At 42.1% G+C, this 27,847-nt stretch overlaps 1 protein-coding gene across 9 annotated transcripts in view; it reads right to left on the bottom strand.

Moving 5' to 3' along the window:
• EMB1135 (RING/FYVE/PHD zinc finger superfamily protein) overlaps positions 1 to 27,332 on the bottom strand; it is a 185,623-nt gene extending 158,291 nt beyond the window's left edge. For 4 of the 9 annotated variants that reach the window (XM_087683154.1, XM_087683152.1, XM_087683153.1 and 1 more), the window contains exon 1: positions 26,434 to 27,332. In XM_087683154.1, the coding sequence (XP_087539280.1) occupies positions 26,434 to 26,898 (465 nt within the window). In that variant the 5' untranslated portion in view covers positions 26,899 to 27,332. The remainder of the gene's footprint in view (positions 1 to 26,433) is intronic. The other 5 variants (XM_087683150.1, XM_087683149.1, XM_087683148.1 and 2 more) reach the window with 3 other exon arrangements.
• Between the last annotated feature and the right edge of the window lie 515 nt (positions 27,333 to 27,847).

Genomic DNA, 27,847 nt, shown 5'->3' with positions numbered 1-27,847 from the left:
TCAGCAGGGGACCCTCCACCTCCCACCTCAAAGGGGGAACCTACTCCACCTGAAGTTCTTCAGTGGCTGTCTTCAACCAGTCATCTCTTCTACTGATACCCAAGATCTTCAGGTACCACCTAGATCGGGACCTCGGAGGTTCAGCTACAACTTGGTAAAGAGGCCTTCGTATTCCTCCTAGCATGGATACATGGAGCTAGTGGCTTCTTCCCGAGATTGAGTTTTCGTTTCTCCAGTTCACTCTGTCTACTATTCTTTACTGCAGGTTCCCTTTCCGGTGGAAATCTTGGATCTTAGGGATCCTCTACATCTTCCTCCTCCTCTTCTTCTTACCTTGGTCACTTGGTCAGCATGGAGCCATCTCCCGAGATCGAGTACGGGCATATCCTTATGGTTCTCGGCACCACACAAAGTCCGACATTCCTCCTATGCATTGCATGTTTTCATCATCTTTATACTAGGACACTTGGGCAAGTGAACAATTTCCCCACGAGGGACACTGTCCACGTGGCACCTACTGCATGAGCATTCTTCAGCATGTAGCCTTGCATCTCCACCTAACTCTTCTCTTGTTCCCCTTTTTGGGCCTCAGAGAGGGTGTTGAGAAACCCTTCACCTGCAGTTTGCGTTTTTGCATTTCTACGTTTTGCGTTTAGGGTTTGCAACCCCAAAAAGGGGCGCCATCCTAGACTGATTGTGCCTATTTATAGGCCACTCTCTCATTCATTCCTCACGGCTGATTCATTCAATCCGTCACCTCTTTTCTCCAGCCTCTCCACTATCCTCACACCCCTTCAGGAGGACATTGCGGTTCGTGGTTCGTGGATATCTTCATCATCTTCCTTGTGCTACGGCACCCTTGTTCCCTTGTATCACATTCACTCCATGATTCAAAACTTCATCATTCCATTCATCAGAGTTTATTCTCTCTTCTCTTCTCCTCTCCATGTTTGCGGAGTTCACTCCATGTTCCTCCCCGCAAACCCTATTGTCTCGCTGGTACATCATCTTTTGGCAAGTCCTCCTCTACAAAGTCGATTATAGCATCACCAACAAAAGATTTTGAGGCTAATGTTGTCAGTAGATATATCAACTCATATGTGAGTCTATGCATGCTTTAGGGCTGGATATTATTTAGATTATTTTAGGCATTTTTTATGGTCTTCATTTTGGTCATATTTAGCATTTATTGCAGGTCGACCTGATCATATCGAGGATATTTTTTTTTCCTATTTATTCAAGCTCTTCCTCCTCAATCAATCAGTCACTCACCATCACACTTGTGGATCTTTTGCTAGGAAGAGGAGCCAGTGCCGTGTAGTAATGGGTTAGGCACAAAGATCGAGAGTCAATCATTACGCGCAGCAAGATAGAGAGAGAGTGAGAGAGAGCAAAGCAAAGAGTGAGCACGTTTGTAGGTACAATGACGAGTGTGTACCTTTAGGTTTTTAGATAGACATATGTGTGTAAGTACAAGTGCTAAGGGTGTGTTCACATCCGAGCACATTCAAAGACATGAGGCCTTCGTTCCCAACAACCTCCCACCTAAAGGCAATGTGCCTAAAGAGAAGAAAAAAATCAGCTAAGTCTAGGTATGTACAAAGCTGAAATACATATATCTATCCAACTCCCATCATCTGTCAGCAATGAGCAAACCACTCTGTTGGAAGACCCTTCGTGAGAAGGTCTGCAAGGTTATCATTTGTATACACTTTGACAAGCTCAATGCTCTTACTATCAAGTACGTCTCTAATGAAGTGGTACTTCACCTGTATGTGCTTTGTCTTTGCATAAAAGACAAGATTCCGTGCTAACATGATAGCACTCTGACTATCACAATGGAGAACAGGTAACTTTGTGATGCCAAGCTCTCCCACCAGACGTGGAAGCCATAAAGCCTCCTTGCATGCCTCAGTGGCAGCCACATACTCTACCTCTGTAGCAGACAATGCAACATACTTTTGTAGCCTGGAGATCCAAGAGACCGCTCCTCTTGTGAAAGTAAACACATACCCAGAAGTGGACTTTCTGCAATCCGCATAACCAGCATAGTCTGCATCTGTAAAGCCAACAATAGATTCCTTCTGCTTTCCAAAGCAAATACACAACTCCTTTGTGCCTTTGAAGTATCTCATAATACCTTTCACTGCATCCCAATGCTTCTTGCCAAGGGTTGCTATGTATCTGCTAACCACTCCCATTGCAAAGGCAATGTCAAGTCGTGTAGCAACCATAGCATACATCAAACTGCCAACAGCTGAAGCATATGGTATCTTGGCCATTTCACCCTTCTCATCATCAGATGTAGGGCTATCCTCTGCATTGAGTTTCACATATAGAGGTAATGGAACCCCAATTGTTTCCCCCCCTCCATATTGAAACGCTGCAAAACCTTGGAGATATACTCCTATTGAGATAGATAGAGTAATCCTTTCGACCTATCTCTGAGTATTCGCATGCCAAGAATGTGATTTGCATCACCAAGATCCTTCATGTCAAAGCTACCATGAAGACTTTGCTTCAGTGAGTCTAAGGCATGAGTATCCTTGCCAACAATCAGCATGTCATCTACATACAAAACCAAGATAATCAGGCTGCCATCTGCTGCCTTCTTGGTATACAAGCAATGATCCACTTGACTTCTATGAAAGCCTTGAAACTGCATGAATGTATCAAACATATGATACCATTCTCTTAGTGCTTATTTCAGCCCATACAAACTCCTTTTGAGTTTACATACCATCTTTTCTTTCTCTTTTTCCACAAACCCTTCAGGCTGTTGGAAGCTTGTAAGTTGAAGTAACTAATTCCTAGCTTAGATGAAGTCTACAGGCTTAGATTTGTGTGGTAGAAAGAGATTTTGGCTGGAAACTCCATGGAACCTACAAGAAAGCTCTAAGAAAGAGGAAAGAAAACCCTCTCTTTAAAAAGTAACCACAGTTTGTTCTTTTCATAAGTCATCCAATTAGCCCCTATTCTACCAAGTTACCTTCGAAATAGCTTGTAATGGTGGATGTATAATCTACCATTTGGCTAATTCTCTCCAAGATATTTGTCAGATCTCCAAGATTAGTCTATACTCCAAGTAGAACCCCTGCAAGTACCTACCATATGGCTCCTATACCTACTGTCCAAGATTTAATGGTGAAAATTTAAAGAAAGTATGTCTCAAATGAGAAAACCAAATGGATCAAAAGCCTATGCTCTAATATCACTTATCAAGGAAAGAACCAAGATGTGAGGTAAAGAGAAGCAGAGAAGAGAGAAAAGAGTGACAAGGAGAGAGAAAGGCTAGAAAATAGAAAAGAAGAGAGAGAAGTCATAGAAGCTAAGGAGATGACGTAAGAGATAATAAATATGTTAACATTCAAAAGATGTGAAATTTTACATCTGAATCATTTTATTAATAGTTCCACACTAAAATATATCTTCTTCCTAGCTTCTTCCAGTGACTTTTTCTCTCTGTTCTCAAAACATAGTCTTTTCCATCTCTACTAGTGTCTAATCATATTATATATGCATCAAAGCAGCTTTCTAGTGCTCTTTTTCCCTCTAGCCATTCCAAATTAGTATTATCCAATGAAAACTTAATCTACTCCATTTTCTCTCTTGCTCTAATGAAATCACTTGGGGCATATATGTCTTCATGCAGATCACTGTGTAAAAATGCAATCTTTACATCCATCTGTATGAGTTCCATATCTTCAATTGCAACTAAGCCCAAAATGGTTCTCAATGTAGTCATCTTGACTATAGGAGAGAAAATCTCATCAAAGTCAATTTCATACTCCCACTTGTATCCCTTTGCAACCAATCTTACTTTGTACTTTGGTGAGAAACCAAAAGTGACCATCTTGTAAACCCATTTGCATGGAAGTGTTTTCTGCCCTTTAGGCAATTGCACCAAGTCCCAAGTGCCATTTTTCTCAAGAGACTCCATCTTTGACAACATGGCTTTATACCATTTCTTATTGTCCTGTCTGTCCATTGCTTCCTTGAAGCAAGACGGTTCACCACAGTCTGTCAACATGACATAATCAGCCACATAATTTGCACCAAGAACAAATCTATCAGGTTGTCTAGTAGCCCTAGACGATCTCCTAACCCAATGATTATTGTTTGCTAGCTGTTCTTGCAAATTTCCATTTTCAGCATGCTGTCCTGGCATTTCAGCCTGCAAATCAGCATTAATAGCTTGTTGTCCTGGCTATTCCTGCACACGTACTGGCTCATTATCATGGGCAATAGCTGACTGATCATTTCCAACATCATTTTCTGCATTTACAAGTTCATTTATAGAAGGTATTTGCTGTTGTATAGCGGGCACTTTTTGCTGTCCAAAATGTATTTCTTCCTGGAATACAACCCTACGGACCTCCTCAGTCTTTTCGGGCTATTTATGCATGCGATCTTCCCGGAAGATAACATCATTGCTGCGTACTACTTTCCTTTTCTCGGGATCCCACAATCTAGACCCCATTTCACCCTCGTCACCATATCCTAAGAAAATGCATTTACAAGACTTTGGCTCAAGTTTACTGCGCTTTTCTTTACGAATGTGCACAAAATCCTCACACCCAAACACTTTCAAGTGAGCATATGAAGGTGGCTTGCCCGACCACACTTCTTAGGTAACTCCCCCCCCCCAAAGACCTGTTTGGTGACCAATTAATTACGTGAATGGCTGTCATAACAGCCTCTGCCTAAATGGCAAAAACCATGGGATAATGCAGCATGAGAGAGCATCGTACAGACCTTAACCTGTATGGTTCGATTCATATGCTCTACAACTCCATTTTTGGCAAAAACCATGGGATAATGCAAAATGAGAGAGCATCGTACAAACCTTAACCTATATGGTTCGATTCATATGCTCTGCAACTCCATTTTGGAGTGGATTATGAGGGGTAGTGAGCTCCCTCTTTATCCATTTGCTGTCACAAAGTGCCTAAAAGGCCTTGGACACATTCCCCACCATTGTCAGAGCGAAGACACTTAAGTGTCTTATCAGTCTGATTTTCAGCCAATGCCAAGAATTTTTTAAACTTGTCTAGTACTTCATCCTTGCTACGAATAGGGTAAACCCATACCTTCCGTGTAGCATCATCGACAAAGGTGACAAAATATTTCTTTCCCCCTAAAGATAATCCTGGCATTTGACATACATCTGAATGTACTAACTCTAGAGGATAAGATTTTAACAAAAGAGACTTTTTATGAGACATTTGTGCATGTTTGCCATAAATACAATGATCACAGTGCTCAAAATCAACATAACGAAGACAAGGCAAGTAACCCAAACGCGAAGTACTTTCATTCCAATTTGACTCGTATGTCCCAACCGGCCATGCCACAAAGAAACACTTGGTTGCTCGGTCACGGCAACAACATGGTCACGCACACGAGATACATGAAGTGGATACAAAGTATCACTCTAGCAACCTCTAGCAATAACCATAGATCCCTTACAGATCTTTCATTTTCCATCACCAAAGGTGGTATGAAAACCATCATCATCTAGTTGCCATGTGCTAATCAAGGTTTTCTTGAGCTGAGATACATGTCGTACATGCTGAAGTGTGAAGACAGAGCCATGCTGAAACTGCAATTGCACACTGCCAATACCTGCAATATCACATGCATAGTTGTCCCCAAGATGAACAACACCATGTCGGCCCCCTGTATAGTCAGAGAACCACTCACGATGAGGGGTGACATGAAAGGAAGCACCTGAATCGAGAGGCAAATTCCACAACATTTGACCTCTTGCGATGCTATGTATCTGTGCATAAGTCACTGTGAAAGCAATATTTGCCTTTGGTAGAGTTTGCATATAATAATACAATGTATAGTTCCATTGGCAAAGCTCATTTTGAGGTTGTGGAAGGTGGCAAGAAAAAGCCCCCTATTTTGTAAAAAACGATTATGTGTTGTGTTTTGAAAAGACAAGCCAGAAAAAGATGAAAGGTAGAGAGAGGTAGTATCCAAAGCTAAGTATGAAATATTATAGGCCCTTTCAAGTGTTGGAGAGAATCAATGATGTTGCTTGTAGGCTGAAATTGCCTCCACACTTACGGATACACAATACCTTTCGTGTGAGCTTGTTGAGGTCTTTTCATGGTGATGTGACTGAGGATGCATCTGCTGAAATTCAGCTAGAGGTTGAGGAGTTGAATGAGATTTTGGTACCTGAGCAGAGTTTGGCACATAAAGAGAGAATGATCGAAGGTAAAGTTTGACTTGACAGACCATCCTCGATTGTTACAGCTTTACCTCGAGCCTTTTCAATTAGAGCCGACTTTGACTCAGTCATGTTTAGCAAAGCAAGGGTTGAAAGTACTACCTAATGCTCTGAACCCCTACTCTAGTGATAGAGAGCTCTCGTATATAGTGGATCATGGATGTTTTCAATGTGCACAAATGTCTACCATGAGTTCACTATTCAATGTACTAGTCACTGTAATTGGTATGCTGTCACGAGGACGTGAAAATTTGATGTTGTGCTTATGTTTAATTGACATTTTATTAAAGGATTAATCAAATGTGCAATTAAAAGATGCACATGTGAGGTGCAAGCTACTTTTTCACAATTGAAGGCCGAAGGACCCTGTAAAAAAGATGGGTGTCAAAGGCAAAAGTTGTAACACGTTACACTTGTTAGATTCTAGGTGAACTTTGGTGTCAGTTTGCCCCTAGGACCATTAATTGGCCATTAAGTGTAAGTGGTGACACTAGGAACTAGGCATTAATTAATGGATTAATGCTTGTCCAAGAGTCAATTAATGCATGGGACCACTTTGGGTTGCAAATGGCCTAGCCAATTAATTTTTGGATGGGTAAGGTCAATTTTCTGGGCATGGATTAAGGGCTGAATTCAGTTTCAGAATTAATTAATTCTAAAAATTAATTAAATGGATAGAAATTGCTGAAAATTGATTAAGAAAACTGCCACTTGGCAAAACTTTCCCATGCAAGTGGGGGAAAGGCTAAATAGGGCTGAAGGAAGAGGGAAATCTCGTTTTTTCATTTTGGAGCTGTTGGGAAGAGGTGTTGGATTGTTGCTGCCAGCTTTTGGGGCCATTTCCCAACCATTGGAAACCATTTTGGTGATGGAGATTACATATTCTTGACCTTGGGAAGCTGGCAATTGCTGCTGATGCACTTTCTCCTGAAGATCACAGTCTTTGATACTCCTATTGTTGTTGGTGCATCCGTTTGGGACTGGTACAACAGGGCAGCAGCTGATTTTGATCAGTTCTTCGCGACAAATCTCAGAATCTTCTCTCTCTACAGCATTCTCTCATCTCCTTCAGCCTATGCTCAACCATTCTCAGCAATTCTTAGCCATTTGGAGGAGATCTCAGCCATTTTTGGTGGGCTGATCTGTAATTTCTGCAGTAAACCCTAATTTACAGTAGAAATTAGGGTTTAGCAGCCACCTTGGGATCCGTGCCAGAGATTAAAGGCTCAAAGGACTGAATTCAGCAGGTGATAATAGAAGATTATCAAGGGATTTCAGGAGCCAGCCCATCCCAAATTGATTTGGGGCAGCATGTGGCCAGCGGAGGGTCAAATTGGAGAAGAAGTCCTTGGTGAATCAAGGGGCAAATGACCCAAAAGGCTTGCTAGACATTTATGACAACAAGAGCAATTGGTTAGTAGGAGGAGATTGAAGAATCTCAAGTTTCAATCTCAAGTTGTACTCCTTCCAATTGAATGAAAGCTAAAGAAATACCGCAAGGGGCGCTAGTTTTGGGGCCAACAGGGAGTCTGTTGTCCAAGAAAGTTATGGTAAAGTGTATATTTCGTTTTATGTGCATTTTATTTATTGCTATAATTAACTCTTAAATCAGGTTATCACCACCCATTCCAAGAAGGAAGGCTGGTTGCAAGGTTCCATTGCCGGGATACATCAAATCTCTTGATTTGGTGGGCCCAAGGCACCTGATTGCAAGGAAAAGCTTTGTGCTAGTGTTGATCTTTGTGCTCAGCTGAGAAATTACAGCAACATGTCTTCATACAATGGGATGCAATCAAGCAGTAATGATGCCTCTCATGATGTACATTCACATGGGGAAGAAGGAAATGCAATGCCTGATCTTGGACAAGGCACGCATCATGGACAACATGCTGAAAATGTGGTTGAAGGCCAAGATGTTGGACCCTCAATGCAAAAAGATGATGATGATCAACAAGGGGAAATGGAATTCAATGTTGCATTCAAGAATCGAATGAGAGCAGCAGCCAATATCTTTGCTGAATTGGCAAAAGATCCTCAGTTTACTCAGTTTTTAAACACTCCTACGAAGGACAACAAGGGCAAGAAGAGAAAATCCTCTTCTAGAACTTCGGGACAATCAGATGCACCAAAGAACAAGCCAAAGCCTTCTCAAGATGCTCCTAAAGATGCTCATGGTCAAAAGCACTTCGTACCTATGGGGCAAGGAATGCAAATGCAAGGCCATTATGGAAGAGCCAATCCAATGGATTTTGGACAGCCGGCCATGCATGCTATGATGGGGCAGCCAAGATATTTTGGTGGTAGCACGATTTTTCATGCAATGGTTGGCCAAGGGCCACATACGGGAATGCATGGCACAAATCCCTATGGTATGCAGCAGCCAATGCATGGTGTGCAAGGCCCATTGTATTCAGGTATGGTTGGAAATGTGCAAAACTCTATGTATGGTAGCATTAGTTTGACGCCTGGGGCACAAAGTGGAATGTTTGGCAATGCATCTGCACCCCCGAATGCTTATGGGGCTCAAGGAATGACTATTGGTCATCCAAATGCTTCATTTGGGCTTGGTCATGATGTAAATACAGTAAATGCACCCTTTTTACAGCAGCCAATGTATGACAACTTGACTCCCAAAGGGGAAGCAAAAGACTATGATGAGGGTGGGAAAGCAGTGAAGTTTGAGTCCTTCAGTGGTGCACAAGATAGGTTGAAAGCTTTGACCTTCATTCAGCAGTTTGATGCAGCCTATTCACGGGGAAACTTCACCGAATCCACTAAGATTTGAAAGGCAGCCACTTTCTTGAAGGGGAATGCATTGCAGTGGTGGTCCACACTCTTGATGCAAGGTAGAGCACCGTCAACATGAGTACAATTTAAGCGAATGTTTGCATCAAATTAGTTGACTAGTACCTTTGAGGTGGACATCATGACAGCTTGGAACAAGCTTGATGCAAAGGAATGCAAGAATTTAGAGCAATACAATAAGAAGTTTTGGGATGCATTGCTGCCCGTCACTTCTTATCAGTTAGTTCCCCTTCATGAGCAAGTGGAGAAGTATGTATGTGGTTTGCCTAAAGGAATCAAGGATTTTTGCATTAAATCCATTGTTTCAAGCATGTCTCAGCTTATAGAAACTGCTACTACAACTGATATATTGCTGTGTGGAAAAGATGCCGGCTTTCAAGACCATAATGAGTCAAATGTCAAGGAAATGAAGGCTGAGAAAAAATGGCAGATCTGAAAATCAAGCTGAAAAGAGGCAAAAACGGCAGCAAAGACCTTTGAAAAGTGTGGCAGAGCATAGAGAATTGAGGGCTGCTAATAAATGTTACATATGTGAACAGGAGGGACACATTGCTAGGAACTATCCTAATAATCAACAAACTGATAACGATGATAGCACATGAGAGAATTAGTGATGTATGGAATATCACACAGGGCTGCATGTGATGAAAGATCGGACATGCATTGTATGTTAGCAAGTGAAGCATGGTAGGCAAAAGATGCCGTAGTTTATTTCAGCTTATGTAAGGATAAAGTATGTGTTTCAGAGAACTTAAGGAACGTAAAAGGGAGCAGCTGATCACTATGGATGTGTATTGTATTTCTTAAAGGGTGATTATGTATTGCTGCATTTTGAAAAGTCAAGGCTGAAAAAGTTGAAAGGGCAAACGAGAATGTATCTGCAATTCAGAATGAGGAACTATGGGCCTTTCCAGGTGTTAGAGAGGATCAGCAATGTGGTATATCGACTGAAATTGCCTCTACACTAGCGGATACACTTGCCTTTCATGTGAGCTTGTTGAGGCCTTTTTATGCTGATGTGCCTAAGGATGTATCTACTGAAATTCAGTCCAATGTAGAGGAGCTAAATAAGATATTGGTATTTGAGCAGATTTTGGCACATAAAGAGAAAAGGTCAAAGGTAAAGCTTCCATAACCTATTGGGTGAAGTTTCACAACTGTTCACCAATGGATGCTAAATGGATGGAAGAGGATGACTTGGCAGACCATCCAGTTGTTGAGACTTTACCTTGATGCCTTTCAGTTAGAGCCGACTTTGGATCGGGCTCTTTCAGGTTCAGCAAGGCAAGGGTCCAGAGAACCACCTGATACTCAAGGAGGAGGTAGCACTTCCACTGCTCCAGGAATGGGCTGCTCTCGTGTATAGTGGATCTCGAATGTATTCAGCATGCATCCAAGGTGTTGTGCTAAGAGTATGTCTGCCTTGAGGTCACTATTCAGTGTACTAGTCACTGTGGTATGTATGCAGATGGGTGTGGTTTTCACTGCAGCTCTGAAACTGTACATTTGCATCAGGTTATGATCATGAGAGACCAATTACCGAGTGCTGGTTTTCAATGTATGATCATTAGTTTCAGTGGTATTCAGCTGGTTCTATGAACAGCAGCATGTGTACTGAATGCCATTGACAATTCAGCCATGGTTTTGGCTCGGTTTATGCTTTACTATGGTTGCGTAGTCAACATTGTTGAGAAACAAGAGTTTGGGATGCATCCGATGAGTTTCTGGCAACAATTTTGGACTATTGTTGAGCTTTATGCTATGTTTATATGCTGGCTGGAACTTTTCAGCAAATGGTAGGCATATGAGATAGTTAGCCAACAATGGCCAATGTTGTGTTGACTATGATGCCTTGTGGAAATTCCAATGCAGTATTGTTTACTTTGACACATTACAATGCAATCAAAGACCATTGTAAGGATTTCATATTACAAAACATCACATAGCTGCACCTATAATCATTCTTATTCTCCCTTCTTAAAAGGGCAAAAGTTAAAAAACGGTATAAGTTGACATACACATCATATTTTAAGATTATTATTTTTATCCAAAGACACCTTTTTGACTTAAGAGTTTCCTTGTAAATTTTTATATCTTTTGAACAAGTATATGCCTATTTCTAGGCATTTTTTCCTTCCATTTGAAAGCTCTAGTTTTATCCCAAATTTTGTATACTCTTCTATTTCTCTCCAAAATATGGTTTCTTGAATATGTGGGTGGTCTGTCACGAGGACGTGAAAATTTTATGCTTTGCTTATGTTTAATTGACATTTTATTAAAGGATTAATCAAATATGCAATTAAAAAATGCACATGTGTTGCACATGTGAGGTGCAAGCTACTTTTTCACAGTTGAAGGCCGAAGGACCCCGTAAAAAAGATGGGTGTCAAAGGCAAAAGTTATAACAAGTTACACTTGTTAGATTCTAGGTGATGGTGTCAGTTTGCCTCTAGGACTATTAATTGGCCATTAAGTGTCAGTGGTGACACTAGGGACTAGGCATTAATTAATGGATTAATGCTTGTCCAAGGGTCAATTAATGCATGGGACCACTTTGGGTTGCAAATGGCCTAGCCAATTAATTTTTGGATGGGCAAGGTCAATTTTTTGGGCATGGATTAAGGGCTGAATTAATTTTCAGAATTAATTAATTCTAAAAATTAATTAAATGACTGGAAATTGCTGAAAATGGATTAAGAAAGCTGCCACTTGGCAATACTTTCCCATGCAAGTGGAGGAAAGGCTAAATAGGGCTGAAGGAAGAGGTAAATCTCGTTTTTTCATTTTGGAGCTATTGGAAAGAGGTGTTGGACTGTTGCTGCTAGCTTTTGGGGCCATTGGAGACCATTTTGGTCATAGAGATTGCATATTCTTGACCTTGGGAAGCTGGCAATTACTGCTGATGCACTTTCTCCTGAAGATCACAATCTTTGATGCTCCTATTGTTGTTGGTGCATCTGTTTGGGGCTGGTACAGCAAGGCAGCAGCTGATTTTGATCAATTCTTCCCAACAAATCTCAAAATTTTCTCTCTCTACAGCATTCTCTCATCTCCTTCAACCTATGCTCAACCATTCTCAGCAATTCTTAGTCATTTGGAGGAGATCTCAGCCATTTTTGGTGGGCTGATCTGTAATTTCTGCAGTAAACCCTAATTTACAACAAAAATTAGGGTTTAGTAGCCACCTTGGGATCCGTGCCAGAGATTGAAGGCTCAAGGGACTGAAATCAGCAGCTGATAATTGAAGATTATCAAGGGATTTCAGGAGCCAGCCCATCCTGAATTGATTTGGGGCAGCATTTGGCCAGCCAAGGGTCAAATTGGATAAGAAGTCCTGGGTGAATCAAGGGGCAAATGACCCAAAAGGCTTGCTAGTCATTTATGACAGCAAGAGCAATTGGTTAGCAGGAGGAGATTGAAAAATCTCAAGGTATACTCCTCCAATTGAATGAAAGCTAAAGAAATACCGCAAGGGGCGCCAGTTTTGGGGCCAACAGGGAGTCTACTGTCCAAGAATGTTATGGTAAAGTGTGTATTTCGTTTTATGTGCATTTTATTTATTGCTGTAATTAACTCTTAAATCAAGTTATCACCACCCATTCCAAGAAGGAAGGTTGGTTGCATATGCAGATGGATATGGTTTTCACTATGGCTCTGAAAATTTACATTTGCATCAGTACTCATTAGTTTCCAACAGTCTATAATCATCAAAGATTGATTATGAGTTGCTGGTTTTCGATAGATGATTATCAATTTTCACTGGTATTTAGCTGGTTTTGTGGACAAGACAGCAACATGTTTCATGAATGCCATTGATAGTTCAGCCACGGTGTATGCTCAATTTATGCTTTGCTATGTTTATTTTGCCAAAATACTTAAGATATACTACTAAAAAAAGTATTCTATGGGTTCTTAGCAACAATCTTGGATTCTTTATGAGTCTTATATTTAATTTATGCTAGCTGGAAATTTTCAGCAATTGTTTGGCATTAAAATGGTTAAGCAACAATGGCCAATGTAGTTTTCACTATCATGTCATTTGGGAAATTCCACTACTGTATGTTTTGCTTTGGCACATTGCAGTGAAATCGAGGACAATTGTGAGGATTTCAAGGGGGTGATTTGTTGCAAGGACGCGTATTACTTTGCTTAGCATTTGATTAAAAGCTAATCAAATATGCAAATGTGACTTGCACGTGTCAGGTATATGTAAATTATTTCATAGTGTGGGACCCAAGGCCCCAAGATATCAATTGGTGCCAAAGGCAAAAGTTGTAAATAAGATATGCCTAACATACCGCGTATCAAAACTTGGTCTACAACATTTAATTAGCCATTATTGTCAATGCTAACACTAGGGAATTTGCATTAATTAATTAATTAATGCCAGTTCAAGGCTAATGAGTACTCAAGTTCACTTGGGTGATAAATTGGCCTAGCCAATCTAATTGTTCGTTGGTTAGATTATTTTTCTAGGCACAAAAAATAATTATTAAATTAATTTTCAGAATTTATATTCTAAAAATTAATTTAATGGGCTGGATAATGCTGGAAATAAGGCTGCCAATTAGCAAAACTTGCATTTCTCAGCTATTAGAAACCATTTTGCTGAAGGTAGTTGCATATTCCTAAGCAAGGGAAGCCAGTGACCGCAGTTGATGCACTTTCTCATGCAAATTACCACCTCTGATACTCTCTTTCTCTATTGTGAATCCATTTGGAGATGGAAAATTCGCTCAGCAGCAGCAGCACAATTTCACCAAATTCTCGTGACAAATCTCTGAGTTTTCTCTCTCTAATTCATTCTCTCTCTTTCTCTAGCCATTTTCCAACTTTGCTCCAAGTTTTACAGCAATCCAATCATTGGAGCTACACATTTTGGTGAATCTCTACCGTAAACCCTAATTTACCGCAAAAATTAGGTTTTGACAACCACCTCAAGAAGGGTGTCCAAATTTGAAGACTTCAAACTTGAATTTTCAAAGCCGAAATCAATGTATTTCAAGAGTATTCAAGAGGTCAACCAGCTAGCATTAAATTTGGGGCTAATTTATTTCCCAAGGAGCACGGGTGAAAGTCAATCCCTAGCAAATCAAGGGGCAAATTGATTTGAAGGCTTGCTAGTCATTTATGACAGCAAGAGAACTTGGATTAATGGAGGAGGTTGATGAATCTTAGTTTTGCTCCATCCATTTGCAATACAACTTAAAGAAATACCACAAGGGGCGCCAAGTTTTAGGGCCAACAGGAACAATTAAGTGGCAACATTTGCATTTTCCGTCTATGTGAATTTTATACGTTGTAATTAGTATTAAGTCAGGTTATTTACCACCCTATGTGAGAAGGAAGGCCAATTTATCGCTAACCTTCTTTTAGCATGTCACACTTTGTATCCAGTAACAACCAATATTATACATGGTTTTGTCTCATGGCCGCTTTTGGCCTCAACACACATTAATGTCTTTCTTTCTCTCTCTTGCAATCTTCTTATTCTCTCTCGGTCTATTTATTCCCCCTCACCATCATGGCTTCTCGTAGAGTATCTCCTTTCAATGCATCCATTCCTACAAACATCAACAAATGGAGAATGCATGTTTTTGAACCTGAAAACATGCACAAGTAGCATCCCAAAACATCTTATTCCATCAAATCTGATGGAGATTCATTGATAGAGGTGATTCTCTAAGCTCAAATCAAGGACATGCAATGGCAATTAGTCGAGATGCACACTCCCCATTTTCCATTTGTGCCCACAGCTATGAGGACGTTGCCTCTTCATTTTCAACCTAATTCTTTAAAGGGGAGGAAGAGGAATGTGATGAGACAAACATTGATTCATGGCTAGCCAAATGGATGACATACATTGATTTGTATCAATTCGGTGATACTAAACGTATCAGGAAAATACAAATAATGTTACAAGGGAAATTGTATGCTTGGTGGGTAATGCTACGCCCCAAGCTCGGAACATGGGGACTAAGAGGAAAGAAGAGAAGAAGAGAGAGCAGGAAGAGAATAATGATTTGCATTGAACAAAGAAGAAAGATGAATATGATGAGGACTGATCATTCCTTGCACATAGCCCCAAGGCATCAATAAGAGCACCAGATTAGGCTGAATAATGATGACAGCCCCTTTGATGGTGACAAAGACCATGACGGTGACAGAGAAGGAGAGTATGCAGCCTGATGTCCACAATGGAGATGGAGAAGATTGCAGCCACTTGACGGAGTAGCTATGAGACAAAAAAGTGAAATGAATTACAGCCAGCTGATCATGGCTATAAATAGCCATAAATGCAGGAAACTGGCCAACAGCTGAAGCCAACTACAGTAAATGCAGTTGCAGAAATGCTGACATGGTAGTCCGGCAATCGGAAAAAAATTGCGGTCACACCGGGGGCTAGAAATCATCTAGCAAGGCAAACACCAAGAATGAAAGAGAAATCTGCACTGAATCTGGAAAGAATGCTAAATACAATGATGGACTGATCAGTCCCTGCACGCAGCCCAAAGCATCAATGAGGACACCAAATTAGGTTGAAGACAATGATGGCAACATTGGAGACGGAGATGCAGTGTGCAACTTGGCAAAAGATAATAACTTGCCCCAAACAGACTAGCTATAAATAGCCAAAGTCCTCCAAATCTCACCGACCTACAAATTGCCCCAAAATATGCAATTGGCCTGCTAAAAAACTGGCCAACCAGCCATTTGGCAATGCAAAAATGCTGACATGGCACTCTAGGGCTGATCATTGATGTCTGGAGCTAGCAGCAACTAGCAAAGCAAGGAGAAATGTCTACTAAACACACCTAAAACTCATTTGAGGAAGAAAGGACACAAAACTGAATGGAAAAGACAATCAAAGCTCCAATGTCTCCCTCAAACTCTAATAGAGCTCAGAGCCAGAAGACAACTACCTAACAAAACAAAATGGCATGCTAACACTACTTTCCAAGGCTTGCAGAGTACTTCACCCTTTACCCATTTGAGATTGGGCGCATGTTTGGCAATGTCATATAGAGAGAACCTTTGTCAACATTGTCTCAAAGGGTCCCATTGATACCCGTTGGTCAGGGTAATTGTCCCTATAGGATCCCTAATGCCCTTCCTCGGACCATCAAAATTCCTTCCATTCACGAAGACTTCCTTGTTCAACTAGTTTCACACTCAAGTCTTCCTAGACAAAGTTTCTCTTGCAAGATCATGGGCCATCTAGCAATCAAATGTCCTAGAACATGCCAGCAATAAACTTCCTTTCAAGACAAGGAAAGTGGTACATCTTGATCTCAAAGAAGCGAGGCAAAGCACCAAGGATGGTGCATGGCTAAGTAGAGATGAAGACAACACCAACTAGAGTACATTTTTATGCTAGATAGACACAAGGGCACAAAGGCCAAAATCAACAAAGGCAGGTTGACTCGTTGAGCAATGATGGACAATGCATCTACAACTCCAATTCTTACAAGCCACCAAGTTGAGACTTCATATTTGATAGCATTACAAGTCCTTGACACTGAGCAAGTCGAAAGAGCAGCTGCCCCACAGGAGAGTGAGTAAAAGTTGGATGACTTGGTGCACACTCCAAGAACTTTCCTCTCTTGTCTGAGGTAGTAGAGTTAGCAAAGAGGAGGTGTAATAGGGTGTAGTCCAACGGATAGCAGAGATAGATGAAACCAACCTTTCTTCTCCAAAAGGGTGGTAATAACTTGATTAAGCACTAATTACAACAAGCATAAAATTCACATAAACTACAATGCAAACATTATCACTTAATCTTGGATATTTGACACCTAATTATCCTTGCTTGTGATTTTAAAGTATCGGAGCTCATGATCCAAATTGATGCGATAGGTCCTATCTTGAGCCACATGTGGTCAGTCAAGTATGCCCAAAGCTTGGACGCAAACTCGAAGTGCTAATATTGAGAGTGAAACTCAAGCAATAAGCCTTGCATATGCTCGAAAATAGCAAAGGCATTATGAACCTTCCATGACTGAACAACCTCATATGGAACAATAACAGAATCAGGTTGGGATTCCAAACCCTGCACTAAATCTCATAGGTTCTGAGAGTCTAAGACATGCTTCATCATATTTGACAAAGTGGTGTAGTTTGACCCATTGAAACAAGTATTGTCATTAAAAGCATGCTTGGTAGATGAGGAACTAGAACCATAAGGCGTCTGTGAAGATGGATAGATGGGATAAGGGGAAGGGTAAGATGGTGGTACTATTGGTGGATAAGAAGGAGGAGGTGATGATGGATAGGCAAAAATGGGCTGTTGATATCCAATGAGTGCCGATTGCTGCGGAGATACTGAAATAGTCATAGATCCATATGATACCATAGGTGTAGGTGAAGGCACTAGACACAATAGCCTCGTCCAAATGTCGACTGGGGCACAATAGAATGACCGGGTGGTCCACTAGATAATGCCATAGAGAAAAACTACAATACCAAACAATCCACACTCCAGTATGTCTAGGATGCAATCCCAGAGAGAGAACTCAAAAGTGTATGTGGGAGGTCGAGCCTCCGTTACTAGTACACCACGCAAAAACGGGTATGTATATATCCTAAGTTTATGTGTGAATGTGTAGAACCCCCCCTCTGTGATTTATAGCAATAATGTGATGCACTGAATGAAAGCGGCAAGGAAGAAGCAACCGAAGATGAGGGAGGGATGGTTAGGAGCCTGAATGGATTTGTGATGGATGTTGTGGGAAACATGATGGGTTCCTTTTGTCCATTAAATGCATTTGATGAAGATGCACCTACTCCATATTGGCCATGAGAATTAAAATCATTTGAACGAAAAGGAAGGGACGGAATACTTACAAGTTCTTCTTTTAGCTTCTTACCTAGTTTTTAGTTCATAAAGATATATATGTCTTCCTCATTACCCACAGACCAAAGTTTATTTTAAAAAGTCCCTTCTTGACAAGCATCCCCCGATCCAACAAAAAATATAGAATCTGTTGGCATGGAATCTGAAATAATAGGGTTCATACCTCGCATTGGAGAAAAGAAGTATTCTGGAAGTAATTGTAATCCAAGCTATGTTCCACTTGCAGATGGCTGTCCATAGTGGAGATTCTAAAGGTCCTACAAGCCCATTAGTTCTGTGCATCGAATTTAAAGGAGAAAACTCAAGCTTACCTTCAACCTCCCGCTAAACTCTATACATAAGAATGAGATCATACTCTAACACAGCAGAAATTTGATATGGTCTATGGACTCCATGGTAGTCCGATAGTTCTCTGTTAGATCAAGGAGTAGCAATTTGAAAGACCCACTCTTGATTATTTTTGTCTATGTTTGGTTATGGAGACTGAAGCGGTGTTGTGAATGTGTTTGAATTCGTCTAACCCTTTTGTTGTCCCTATTTTTTCAAATGAGCTTTCTGATCAAAGGCCAAGGTTTCTCATAGAGTACCTGCTAGCTCTAATACCATGTGAAGAAATGCTTTAAACACAAAAAACACAAAACCAATCGGACAAAGCACTAATAACACAAAATACAATTAGGGTTAAGGTTAGGGTAACTCAAAGACAATGAATACAATGAATAATCAAGTGAATGAATATTGAATATAGAGTGCTCATTCAATAAACACACTATACAATGAATACTAAACCTCGAACTCTCGTGTCTCTGAGTTCAAAACAAAGGTTATGAGCTATAGAGTGTGTTGTACTTGAAACTTCAAATGGATCCTAAATCGCAGCAAGGCAGCCTTTATGTGTCGAACAACAGCAAACACAGCCAAGGAAGGCTAGATCTTATGCAAACGGTAGTGTAGGAGAGAAAAAAATTGAGCGACAACTATTAGATACAAACATAGCACACTGAGGAGAGAGAGAGTCAGAGCAGCAACTCCAAATTAATGGCGACATCATTGGATGATGAGGTCATCATCAAACATAGCAATCTTACTATAGGCAACAACTCCAAGGTACCAAGTGTCAAAAGATGAAGTACCAGCGAAACAGTAGGGTTGGCGGGGAGAAACATGGAGTAAACTCGACAAACATGGAGAAGAGAAGAGAAGAGAGAAGAAACTCTTATGAATGGAATGATAAAGTTCTAAATCATGGAGTGAATGTGATACAAGGAAACAAGGGTACCATAGCACCAGGAAGATGATGAAGACAGTCACGAACCGCAATGTCCTTCTAAAGGGGTGTGAGGGCAGTGGAGAGGCTAGAGAAAAGAGGTGACGGACTAAATGAATCAGCCGTAAGAAATGAATGAGAGAGTGGTCTATAAATAGGCATAGTCAGTCTAGGATGGCGCCCCTTTTTGGGGCTGCAAACCCTAAACGTAAAACGCAGAAATGCAAAAACGCAAATTGCGGGTGAAGGGTGAAGGGTTTCTCAACACCCCTTCTCAAGCCCAAAAAGGGAAACAAAAGAAGAGTGAGGTGGAGATGCAATACTACATGTTGAAGAATACTCATGCAGCAGGGGTCACTTGGACAATGTCCCTCGTGGAAAAATTGTTCACTTGCCCAAGTACCCTACTACAAAGATGAGTAAAACATGCAATGCATAGGAGGAATGTCAGACTTTGTGTGGTGCCGAGAACCATAAGGATATGCCTGTACTTGATCTCGAGAGGTGGCTCCAAGCTAACCAATTGACCAAGGCACGAAGATGTAGAGGTGGAAGAAAATGTAGAGGATTCCTAAGATCCAAGATCTCCACCAGAAAGGGAACCTACAGTAATGAACAGTAGACAGAGTGAATTGGAGAATCTGAAACTCAACCTCGGGAGAGAAGCCACTAGGTCCGTGCAACCATGCTGGAAGGAATATGAAGGCCTCGTCACCAAGTCGTGGCTAAACCTCTGAGGTTCCGATCTAGGTGGTACCTAAAGATCCCAGGTATCAGTAGAAGAGATGACTGGTCGAAGACAGCCACCCCAAGAAAGTAGAGGATGGGTGAAGAACTTCAGGTGGAGTAGGTTCCCCTATGAGGTGGGAGGTGGAGGGTCCCCCGCTGAAGTCGAAGAAGTGCATGCCCCCTCTGAGGGCAAAAAAATAACATCCCCCTCTGAAGTAGATAGGAAATCTAAAAACTCATGGATCACGGACTCCAAAATGTCTGATGATAAAGAAAGTGCCGCCGGTCGTGCCGAAGAAGGTATCGGGGATGCTGAAGAGCTCCCAGAGATAGCCTCTCGAACCTGAGTAGTCGAGGGAGGGGAAGGGTGGGGCAAGAGGTGGACAATAGTCGCGGTCTCTCAGTGGAGCAAACTGGGTCGCCGAAGAAGAGGAAGGAATCCAATAGCCATTGTCTCTCGAAGGAGCGGACTGACGAGGAGACGGTATCAAACAATCACTGTCTCTTGATGAAGCGGACTGTAGAACTGCGGGCCGTGGTAGCCACTATACCCGAAAATAGGTGGGAGAAGACTGTTGCTGGCATTGCAACGATCTCCAAGAGATCATAGTGCCAATCAATCCTCTAGGTGCTCGAAAGGACGTAATGCGCATTGGATGCATCTTATGGCCTTGAGCATAGTACTTTGATAGCCGATACAGAACGATCTCTGTGGCCCAGAAAGGAGAGGTGGCACAAGGAGTGCCTGGTGGAAGATGCATGTACTCCAAAGGGGGTGGGGAGCAAAGGTCAAAGTCGGCAAGCATTGGTGGTGTGTCCAGTGATGCCACAGTAGGAGCACCAAGTAGTCTGGTCATCTATTGGTAAAGAAGCCATGGATACCAGTGTGCCTTGCTGAAGAAGAAAGAGGTCAACCACCATGAACCATTGCAACCAGTAGAAAAATGCAGGTGAGGAGAGAGAAATGCTAAAAAACGCAGGCAACAAGTGAGAGAAAGACTAAAAACGCAAGAAGGACAGCCTGCAGGAGAGAGGAAGACTAAAAACGCAAGCAGCAGGATTGTGATGACGTGGCAAGCTGTATGGCAGCAGGTCTGCACAGGAACAGCAATCACCTGGCTAGAATCAACTCCAAACTGCGTGAAGGCTGGAAATAGACGCAAGACTGTTCTAGACAGCAATGGCCAGCTTGGACCGCGATATCCTCTACGTCCGGGGTGTGGGCGGCAAGCTGAAATACCTGAAATCTGCAAAAACGAGATTGTTTCCTGAATGGAGAGTGATCAGCAATAGTTGTTATGCTATAAACAGCTGCAAACTACGGGTGGAAGGCTGAAACAGGTGCCAGAATGTAGATGACAGCAAGGGACAGCTGAGACTGCAATGTCCTCCGCAAAAGGGTTGTGGGCAGCAAGCTGAAAACACCTGAAACCTGCAAAAACGAGTTTTTGATACAGCCGAAGAATAAGAGAAGTGGATCCCGAACCCGCCACCGGTCTTTGCCTTCATTGGAGTGGAGGATCTTTGCCACTGTTTGAGTAGAACTGGCTCTGATACCATGTCAAAAGATGACGTACCAGCGAGACAATAGGGTTGGCGAGGAGGAACACGGAGTGAACTCGGCAAACATGGAGAAGAGAAGAGAAGAGAGAAGAAACTCTAATGAATGGAATGATAAAGTTCTGAATCATGGAGTGAATGTGATACATGGAAACAAGGGTACCATAGCACAAGGAAGATGATGAAGACAGCCACGAATCACGAACCGCAATGTCCTCCTAAAGGGGTGTGAGGGCAGTGGAGAGGCTAGAGAAAAGAGGTGACGGACTGAATGAATCAGCCGTAAGGAATAAATGAGAGAGTGGTCTATAAATAGGCATAGTCAGTCTAGGATGGCGCCCTTTTTTGGGGCTGCAAACCCTAAACGCAAAAACGCAAATTGCGGGTGAAGGGGTGAAGGGTTTCTCAACACCAAGCGACAACTACAGAGTGGAGACAAAGGTGTCAGAGTAAAGCAATGTGGAAATGAATGACCGTAAAAAAGAGAAAACAGAGAGAGAAGAGAGAGAAAGAGACTGTGAAACAAAGAAAATCTGCAGTGAAGAATGTTGTATAAGAATGCAGAATTATACACAGGTCCAAAGAAAATATCTGCGTATGTCTCCACCTCGATGATCTTGATCTCCGTCAGCCCCGAGTGCAGTCTTCGTCACCAGCAAGCTGAAATCTGACAGATACAAGTGTGGAAGTCTGTTGGAAACTCAACCTTGTAAAGGCTGAAAAGAATGCCTCTGAAATGACCCGTAATGAGCAAGTCAGCTGCATTTAATGCAACCAACTGCAATCGGACTGCAGTCGGATAGTCCGATGCGGCCACGTGGCACTGCTGACATGGCAAGAGATGACACTCAACACCCCCTCTCAGATCTTGGACAAGGCAATAGACGGAGGGATCTGGAATGTCGATGAAGTAAAGCCTGGGGAAGTGCCTTCGTAAACAAATCTACAAGATTGTCTTCAGTCTTACAATATTCCACATCAATGGCCGCATCCGGAAGCTTCTCCCTGATGAAGTAATAGTGGATCTCTATGTGCTTCGTCCAAGCATGGAATACAGGATTTCAATGCTCTGATACCATATCAGAGTGAAGCAATGTGGAAGCGAATGACCGTGACAGAGTAAACAGAGAGAGAAGAAAGAGAGAGAGAGAGAGAGACAGTGAAACACAGAAAATCTGCAGTGAAGAATGCTATATAAGAATGCAGAATTATATGGAGAAAATATATGCATATGTCTCCACCTCGAGGACCTCAATCTCCGTCAGCCCCGAGTGCAATCTCCATCACTAGCAAACTGAAATCTGTTAGATACAAGTGTGGAAATCTGCTGGAAACTTAGCCTTATAAAGGCTGAAAAGAATGCCTCAGAAATGACCCGTAATGACCAGGTCGACTACATTTAATCACATCGGACAGTCTGACTGCTGCCACGTGGCACTGCAGATGTGGCAAGAGATGACTCTCAACAAAAGGCTGGAATCTGACGCCAGATGGTAGTAGATGGTTGGGGGAAAGCTTTGACCGCAAAGACCTCCACGAACTGAGTGTAGGTAGCATAGATATAGCTCCTAAAACCTACAAAACGGAGATTGAGGGAGAAGGGTGGGCTACATAACTATTTATAGAAAGTTTGAGGCATCCAAATTAGGGTTTTGTATATGGAACATAATAACTCTCTAGGATTGCATTTCTTTTTAAAACAAGATGGTTGCTTCATTAATTAAGCGTATTTTAAGGCTGTTTAAGTCAAACTAATGCATTTTTAGCTCAACACTAGGTACAAACAATACATCTAAAAGTATAAAGTTTAATCCATCTGCAATAGTAATCAGCACTAAACCAATGCCACAAGCATCATAACTGTAGTTATTTGCACCAATAACACACTTTCTTGCAAGGGCTGAATGCAAAGACATAAACAAACACTTCCATGAAGTTATGAGCGTAGACGCCCCCCTATCAAAGTACCAAATATGGTATGTTTCAGCAATATTAAATGCAAAATCAGTCATGGAAGTGTCATAATTGCATGTCACAAAGTTGACTATAATATCACCATCAAAAGATTTTGGTGTCAATGTCTCTTGGATGGCCAAACCAAAGTCTTTCTTTTACTCTTTGGCCAATCTTTTTCTGCGCTCTTCAATATAATGTCCAGGTTTCTTATAATAGTGGCATTTCCCCTTTTTCTATGCCTTTTCTATGTCTTGGGAAGCCTTGTTAGATGGCTGTCCTGTCAGAATGCAGCGGTGCGGAAGCGTAGGACTAAGAGAGAGAGAACGCAGAGAGAGAAGGGAGAGAAAGAGACAGTGGACAATGAAGATCTGCTGTATAAAGAATGCTGAATACAAAGATATACAAGGGCGCAGTGCGCTAGACTGCGTGTCTCCACCTCGACGATGCAACCTGCTGTCCACCTCGAAGTCTGCTGCAGTCTGCACTGTCTACTGTCTGAAATCTGTGAACAGAGACAGAAACTGCGCGTCACCGGTCTGTAATCTGCGTCAGAGAAGTGTGTCCAGACTGCTGAAAGTATCGGGTATAAATAGCCGAGATCTGCCAGGAAATAGGGCGCCAGGAAATAGGGCGCAACCAGAAAATAGGTTGGCTGCAGGCAGTCGGACTGCCACGTGGCAGTCCGACTGCACAGTCCGACTGTCCAGCTGCCCTGCTGGTCCGACTGTGCAGCTGCCCTCCAAACAGGCTATGATCTCTAACATGTCCCACATCAACTTTGGGCTAGACTTTCACATATTTGCTTTGCTTTACCCTTGCATTTGTACTTAGAGAACATGCCTACATCACCTAAACACATGGCAATATTATTCCAAGTCTATTCCTCTTATAATAAAAGCCCTCCAACTCCACAAATGTAATAGGTGGTTGTAACCGCTTCAAATACAAATTCAATGAGGAGTGACCCAAGATAAGAGTTTGAAAGTGAATTTAGAGTGATATTCACCATCTCTTCATACAAAATAACCTCATCAATATTCAGCAACTACTCACGTAAGTCATGTAACTATGTAAGGTGATTGATCATGCTATCACCCTCATCCATATGCACATTAGCCAATTCTCTCTGCAAGTAAGAAATTCTTGATTCATTCGGGCAGCAAACATGCTTTCCAAGACATCCCAAGCTACTTTAGAGATCTTGCATGACCAAATATGGTGTAATCACCCTCTTGACTAACAAAGCAATCAATGATAAAGCTTGTGCACCCTTCCAATCCCATCTCCTTTGATCTATTGTACAAGAAGTGAGGGCAACAGCAAGGGCATCTAGCTATCCTCTAGCACCGCCTGAGGTGTTTGAGGTGCAAGCCATCACCCATGACATAGCCCCAAAGATCCTTTGCAATAAGAAAATTTCACACCATGAAACTCCACAAGGGATAGTTGGTGCCATCCATCTTATCCTCCTAGGCGAGGACTCCCAAAATGTTATTGTGATCTCTAATTTCCTGATTTTCCATTGTTGCAAATAAATGCACAAATTCAAGAACCAAACACTCCTAAGCTGAAGTGTCAAATGTACTCTCCCAAGTACCAAAATTCCAATGCAGGATCTTAATGCAATTACAAAACTGTCAAATGCCTCCAAAAGTGTACCAACATTGCACAAATTAGTACCTAATCTGCAATTTACAACAATTCAGTGTTGTACAGCTGCATTTGCCTCGAAGTGCATACCTAATACAAATTTCAGCACCTTAATGCTGAAAATCCCCAAATTTTACTGCAATTTCCAAATTTTTATAAATTTCTCTACCAAATCTGACATGAACATCGGGATAATTCTGCTGTAGCACCTATTTCCTGCCTTAGGATGCGTGCCAAGCGAACCCCAAATCTCTCCAAAGAAATTTCGAGAAATTGAAGAAATGTTCAACTTAAAATCTGAAACTCAATGAAATGTTGCCTTGGCATGCATGCCGGACCCAAAAATTGCAAAAGCCCCAAATTTTCAGCAAGAATATTGAAGAAATTGGGAAATTTCTTCAAATTGGTTATCAACTTGAACTCCAAGAGCGAAAATCAACAAAAGCCCCAAATGTTGGGAGCACGAGCTAGAGTACAAGAAGATGCCAGCGGCAGCTACAAGTGGATGCAATGCAGGCATCTGCATTGTGGGACAGCACTGGGTGGCGGCAGTTGCAGGCAGAGGAACAAGTAGATTGGATGGCAGTACTAGGGGAGGCTAGGGCAATGTATGTAGGAATAGTTTGGGGTAGCGCTGCAAATGGTGGCGCAGGCTAAGCAAGCGTGCTGGGTGGCAGCACTAGCGGTACTAGTGGCACATGAACGAAGACTGGCAGCTGAAGTTCTCTCTCAAGCTAACAAGCTAGCTGGCAATAACAGGACCTTGGCGGAGCAGCATTGGCTGACAATGGCTGTTCAGAATTCACATGTACGAGCTACTCTGATACCAAATGTGAGAAATGCAGCCAGCTATGGAGCAGAGAGAAATGAGAGAGTGATCAGTAGATAATGTGTGAGCTGAAAATGGAGTGTATACTTACTCAACTGAAAAGTAACAGAATAAAAGTACAACTTATGTCTAAGGTAGACCCAACGCCTAACTCAACTCAACCAACTCTAGTACTAACTCTAAATGTAGTGACGCAACTTATTACTTTCGTTGTGTTCACACTACAAACTAAACAACTAAAACGTTGAGCATTGCCCATAGAGTTGGTAAATTCTAACAGTTTTAGTTAATTCAAAGCTCTGCATTCATTTTACAAGGCCTTTTTGAATGCTGCAAAGGCAGCAAATGCAATACACAAAGGCATCCTATGAAAATAGTAACTAAAGAAGTGACATTGAGTGCCAAATATCATGTCATAAGCACAACTATAAAACTTCCTTCTGGAATTAGTAGCACCCCTTCAAACAGAGGTCTTTGTGCCAACTTTCAATTGGGACTCTACAAAATAACACATTCAAAATTTCATATGAACATGACAGTACCTCGTTGACTTCTTCCACCTCTGCAGGAACTTTCCAATAGGGAGGTATCGATCCTTCTTTGTGACCTGCAAAGACATCAGGAAAGTCTAGTGCTTTGCCACCTAGATTGCCTAGTCCACGAGAGCTCAGGTAATTCTGCAATTTGCTCAAGTCAACAGCAAGCTCAACCCTGCATTGAGGGCATATAAATCTCTCCAGACCCTGAGGGACATTCAGCAAGGCTCCACAATTGGCACAAGGAAGCTGTATTTTCGAAGAATCGATGCCTTGTGGCCCGATGCCTTGCTGCCGTAGCTCTGGTGGAAGCATTTGTGGGAGCCTGCATTTGGGGCAACGAAATTCAATGATGCCTGCAGGTACATTGAGGATGCCCCGACAACCTGCACAGCGCACTTGGCAAGCTGTCTGAGCAGCTGCCACCACGGGTGCAGGGGGTAGGCCGCCCCCATTCAGGCCAACAATCATCCTTGCTTATATGTCTTGCTGTTTCTGAAACCCTAGAATGGAAATCTTTGCTGCTGGTAAAACCTTAGGAATAAATTCTCGCTAGCCCCGCTGAAATCTGCATGAGAGATGGAACTATACCAGCACACATTGACCTGACCAACGCATGTTGCTACTTTTGGCTGTTCTTATATTCATTTTTGCTCGAGCTGGCCTCTACAACTCCACCTGCCTGTAAACTGTTTGTTTGCTTCCAAAAGAGTGCCTACATTCGCCCTCGTAAATTGGTCCACCACCTTCTTCACGGAGGCATAATAGCTATGAGTGCTGTCCCGTGAAGCTGGCCACGGGTTTATAAGGACGGCTTTACCTCGCACCTTCTTCAGTGAGGCATAATAGCTATGAATGCTGTCCCAGGAAGCTGGCGACGGATTTATAAGGACGGCTTTACCTCGCACCGTGGGAATTCGACATTGCAAAAAGAAAGCAAACGTAAGCTTGGCAAAGTTAAAGTTTAAGTCACACTCATCAAATGATTAAAGGAGCAAATGTTAAAGGGGCCTATTTAGTGAAATCTATTGGCACTCCACCCATTTTTGCCAGTTTTTGGGTCAAAACTACCAGGTTGAGCACATGGCCACTAAGGCCCACCCTTCCCTAGGGCCCACAAAAAAGTTGGTGAAGCAACATGGTAATTAGAGCCATATATACAAAAAAAAAAATAGATGGGCAAAAAAGGCCCAGAGTTTTGGGGCATGGCTCCCCCCCTTTCTATGAAGGGTCGTGCCTTGCCAAGTGGCACTGTCACTCCAATATAGTGACAGTGCCAAGCCATATCAATTGCATGTAGGCATATGCATGTACATGTCCCTTTGGAAAACCGCCATTTCTGTACTGATCACGAATCCTTCCTTTTGCTTCTCATCCTTCGTTGTTTTGCAGGTGAAGCCATGGGAAACCAAGCATCCTC

The sequence above is a fragment of the Lygodium microphyllum genome, chromosome 8 (genome assembly GCF_053477565.2).
Source record: "Lygodium microphyllum isolate KBCC chromosome 8, Lygodium_microphyllum_v1.1.10, whole genome shotgun sequence".
Classification (NCBI taxonomy): Eukaryota; Viridiplantae; Streptophyta; class Polypodiopsida; order Schizaeales; family Lygodiaceae; genus Lygodium; species Lygodium microphyllum.
The sequence above is the reverse complement of the archived record's forward strand: the minus strand, read 5'-3'. Positions and strand labels throughout refer to the sequence as shown.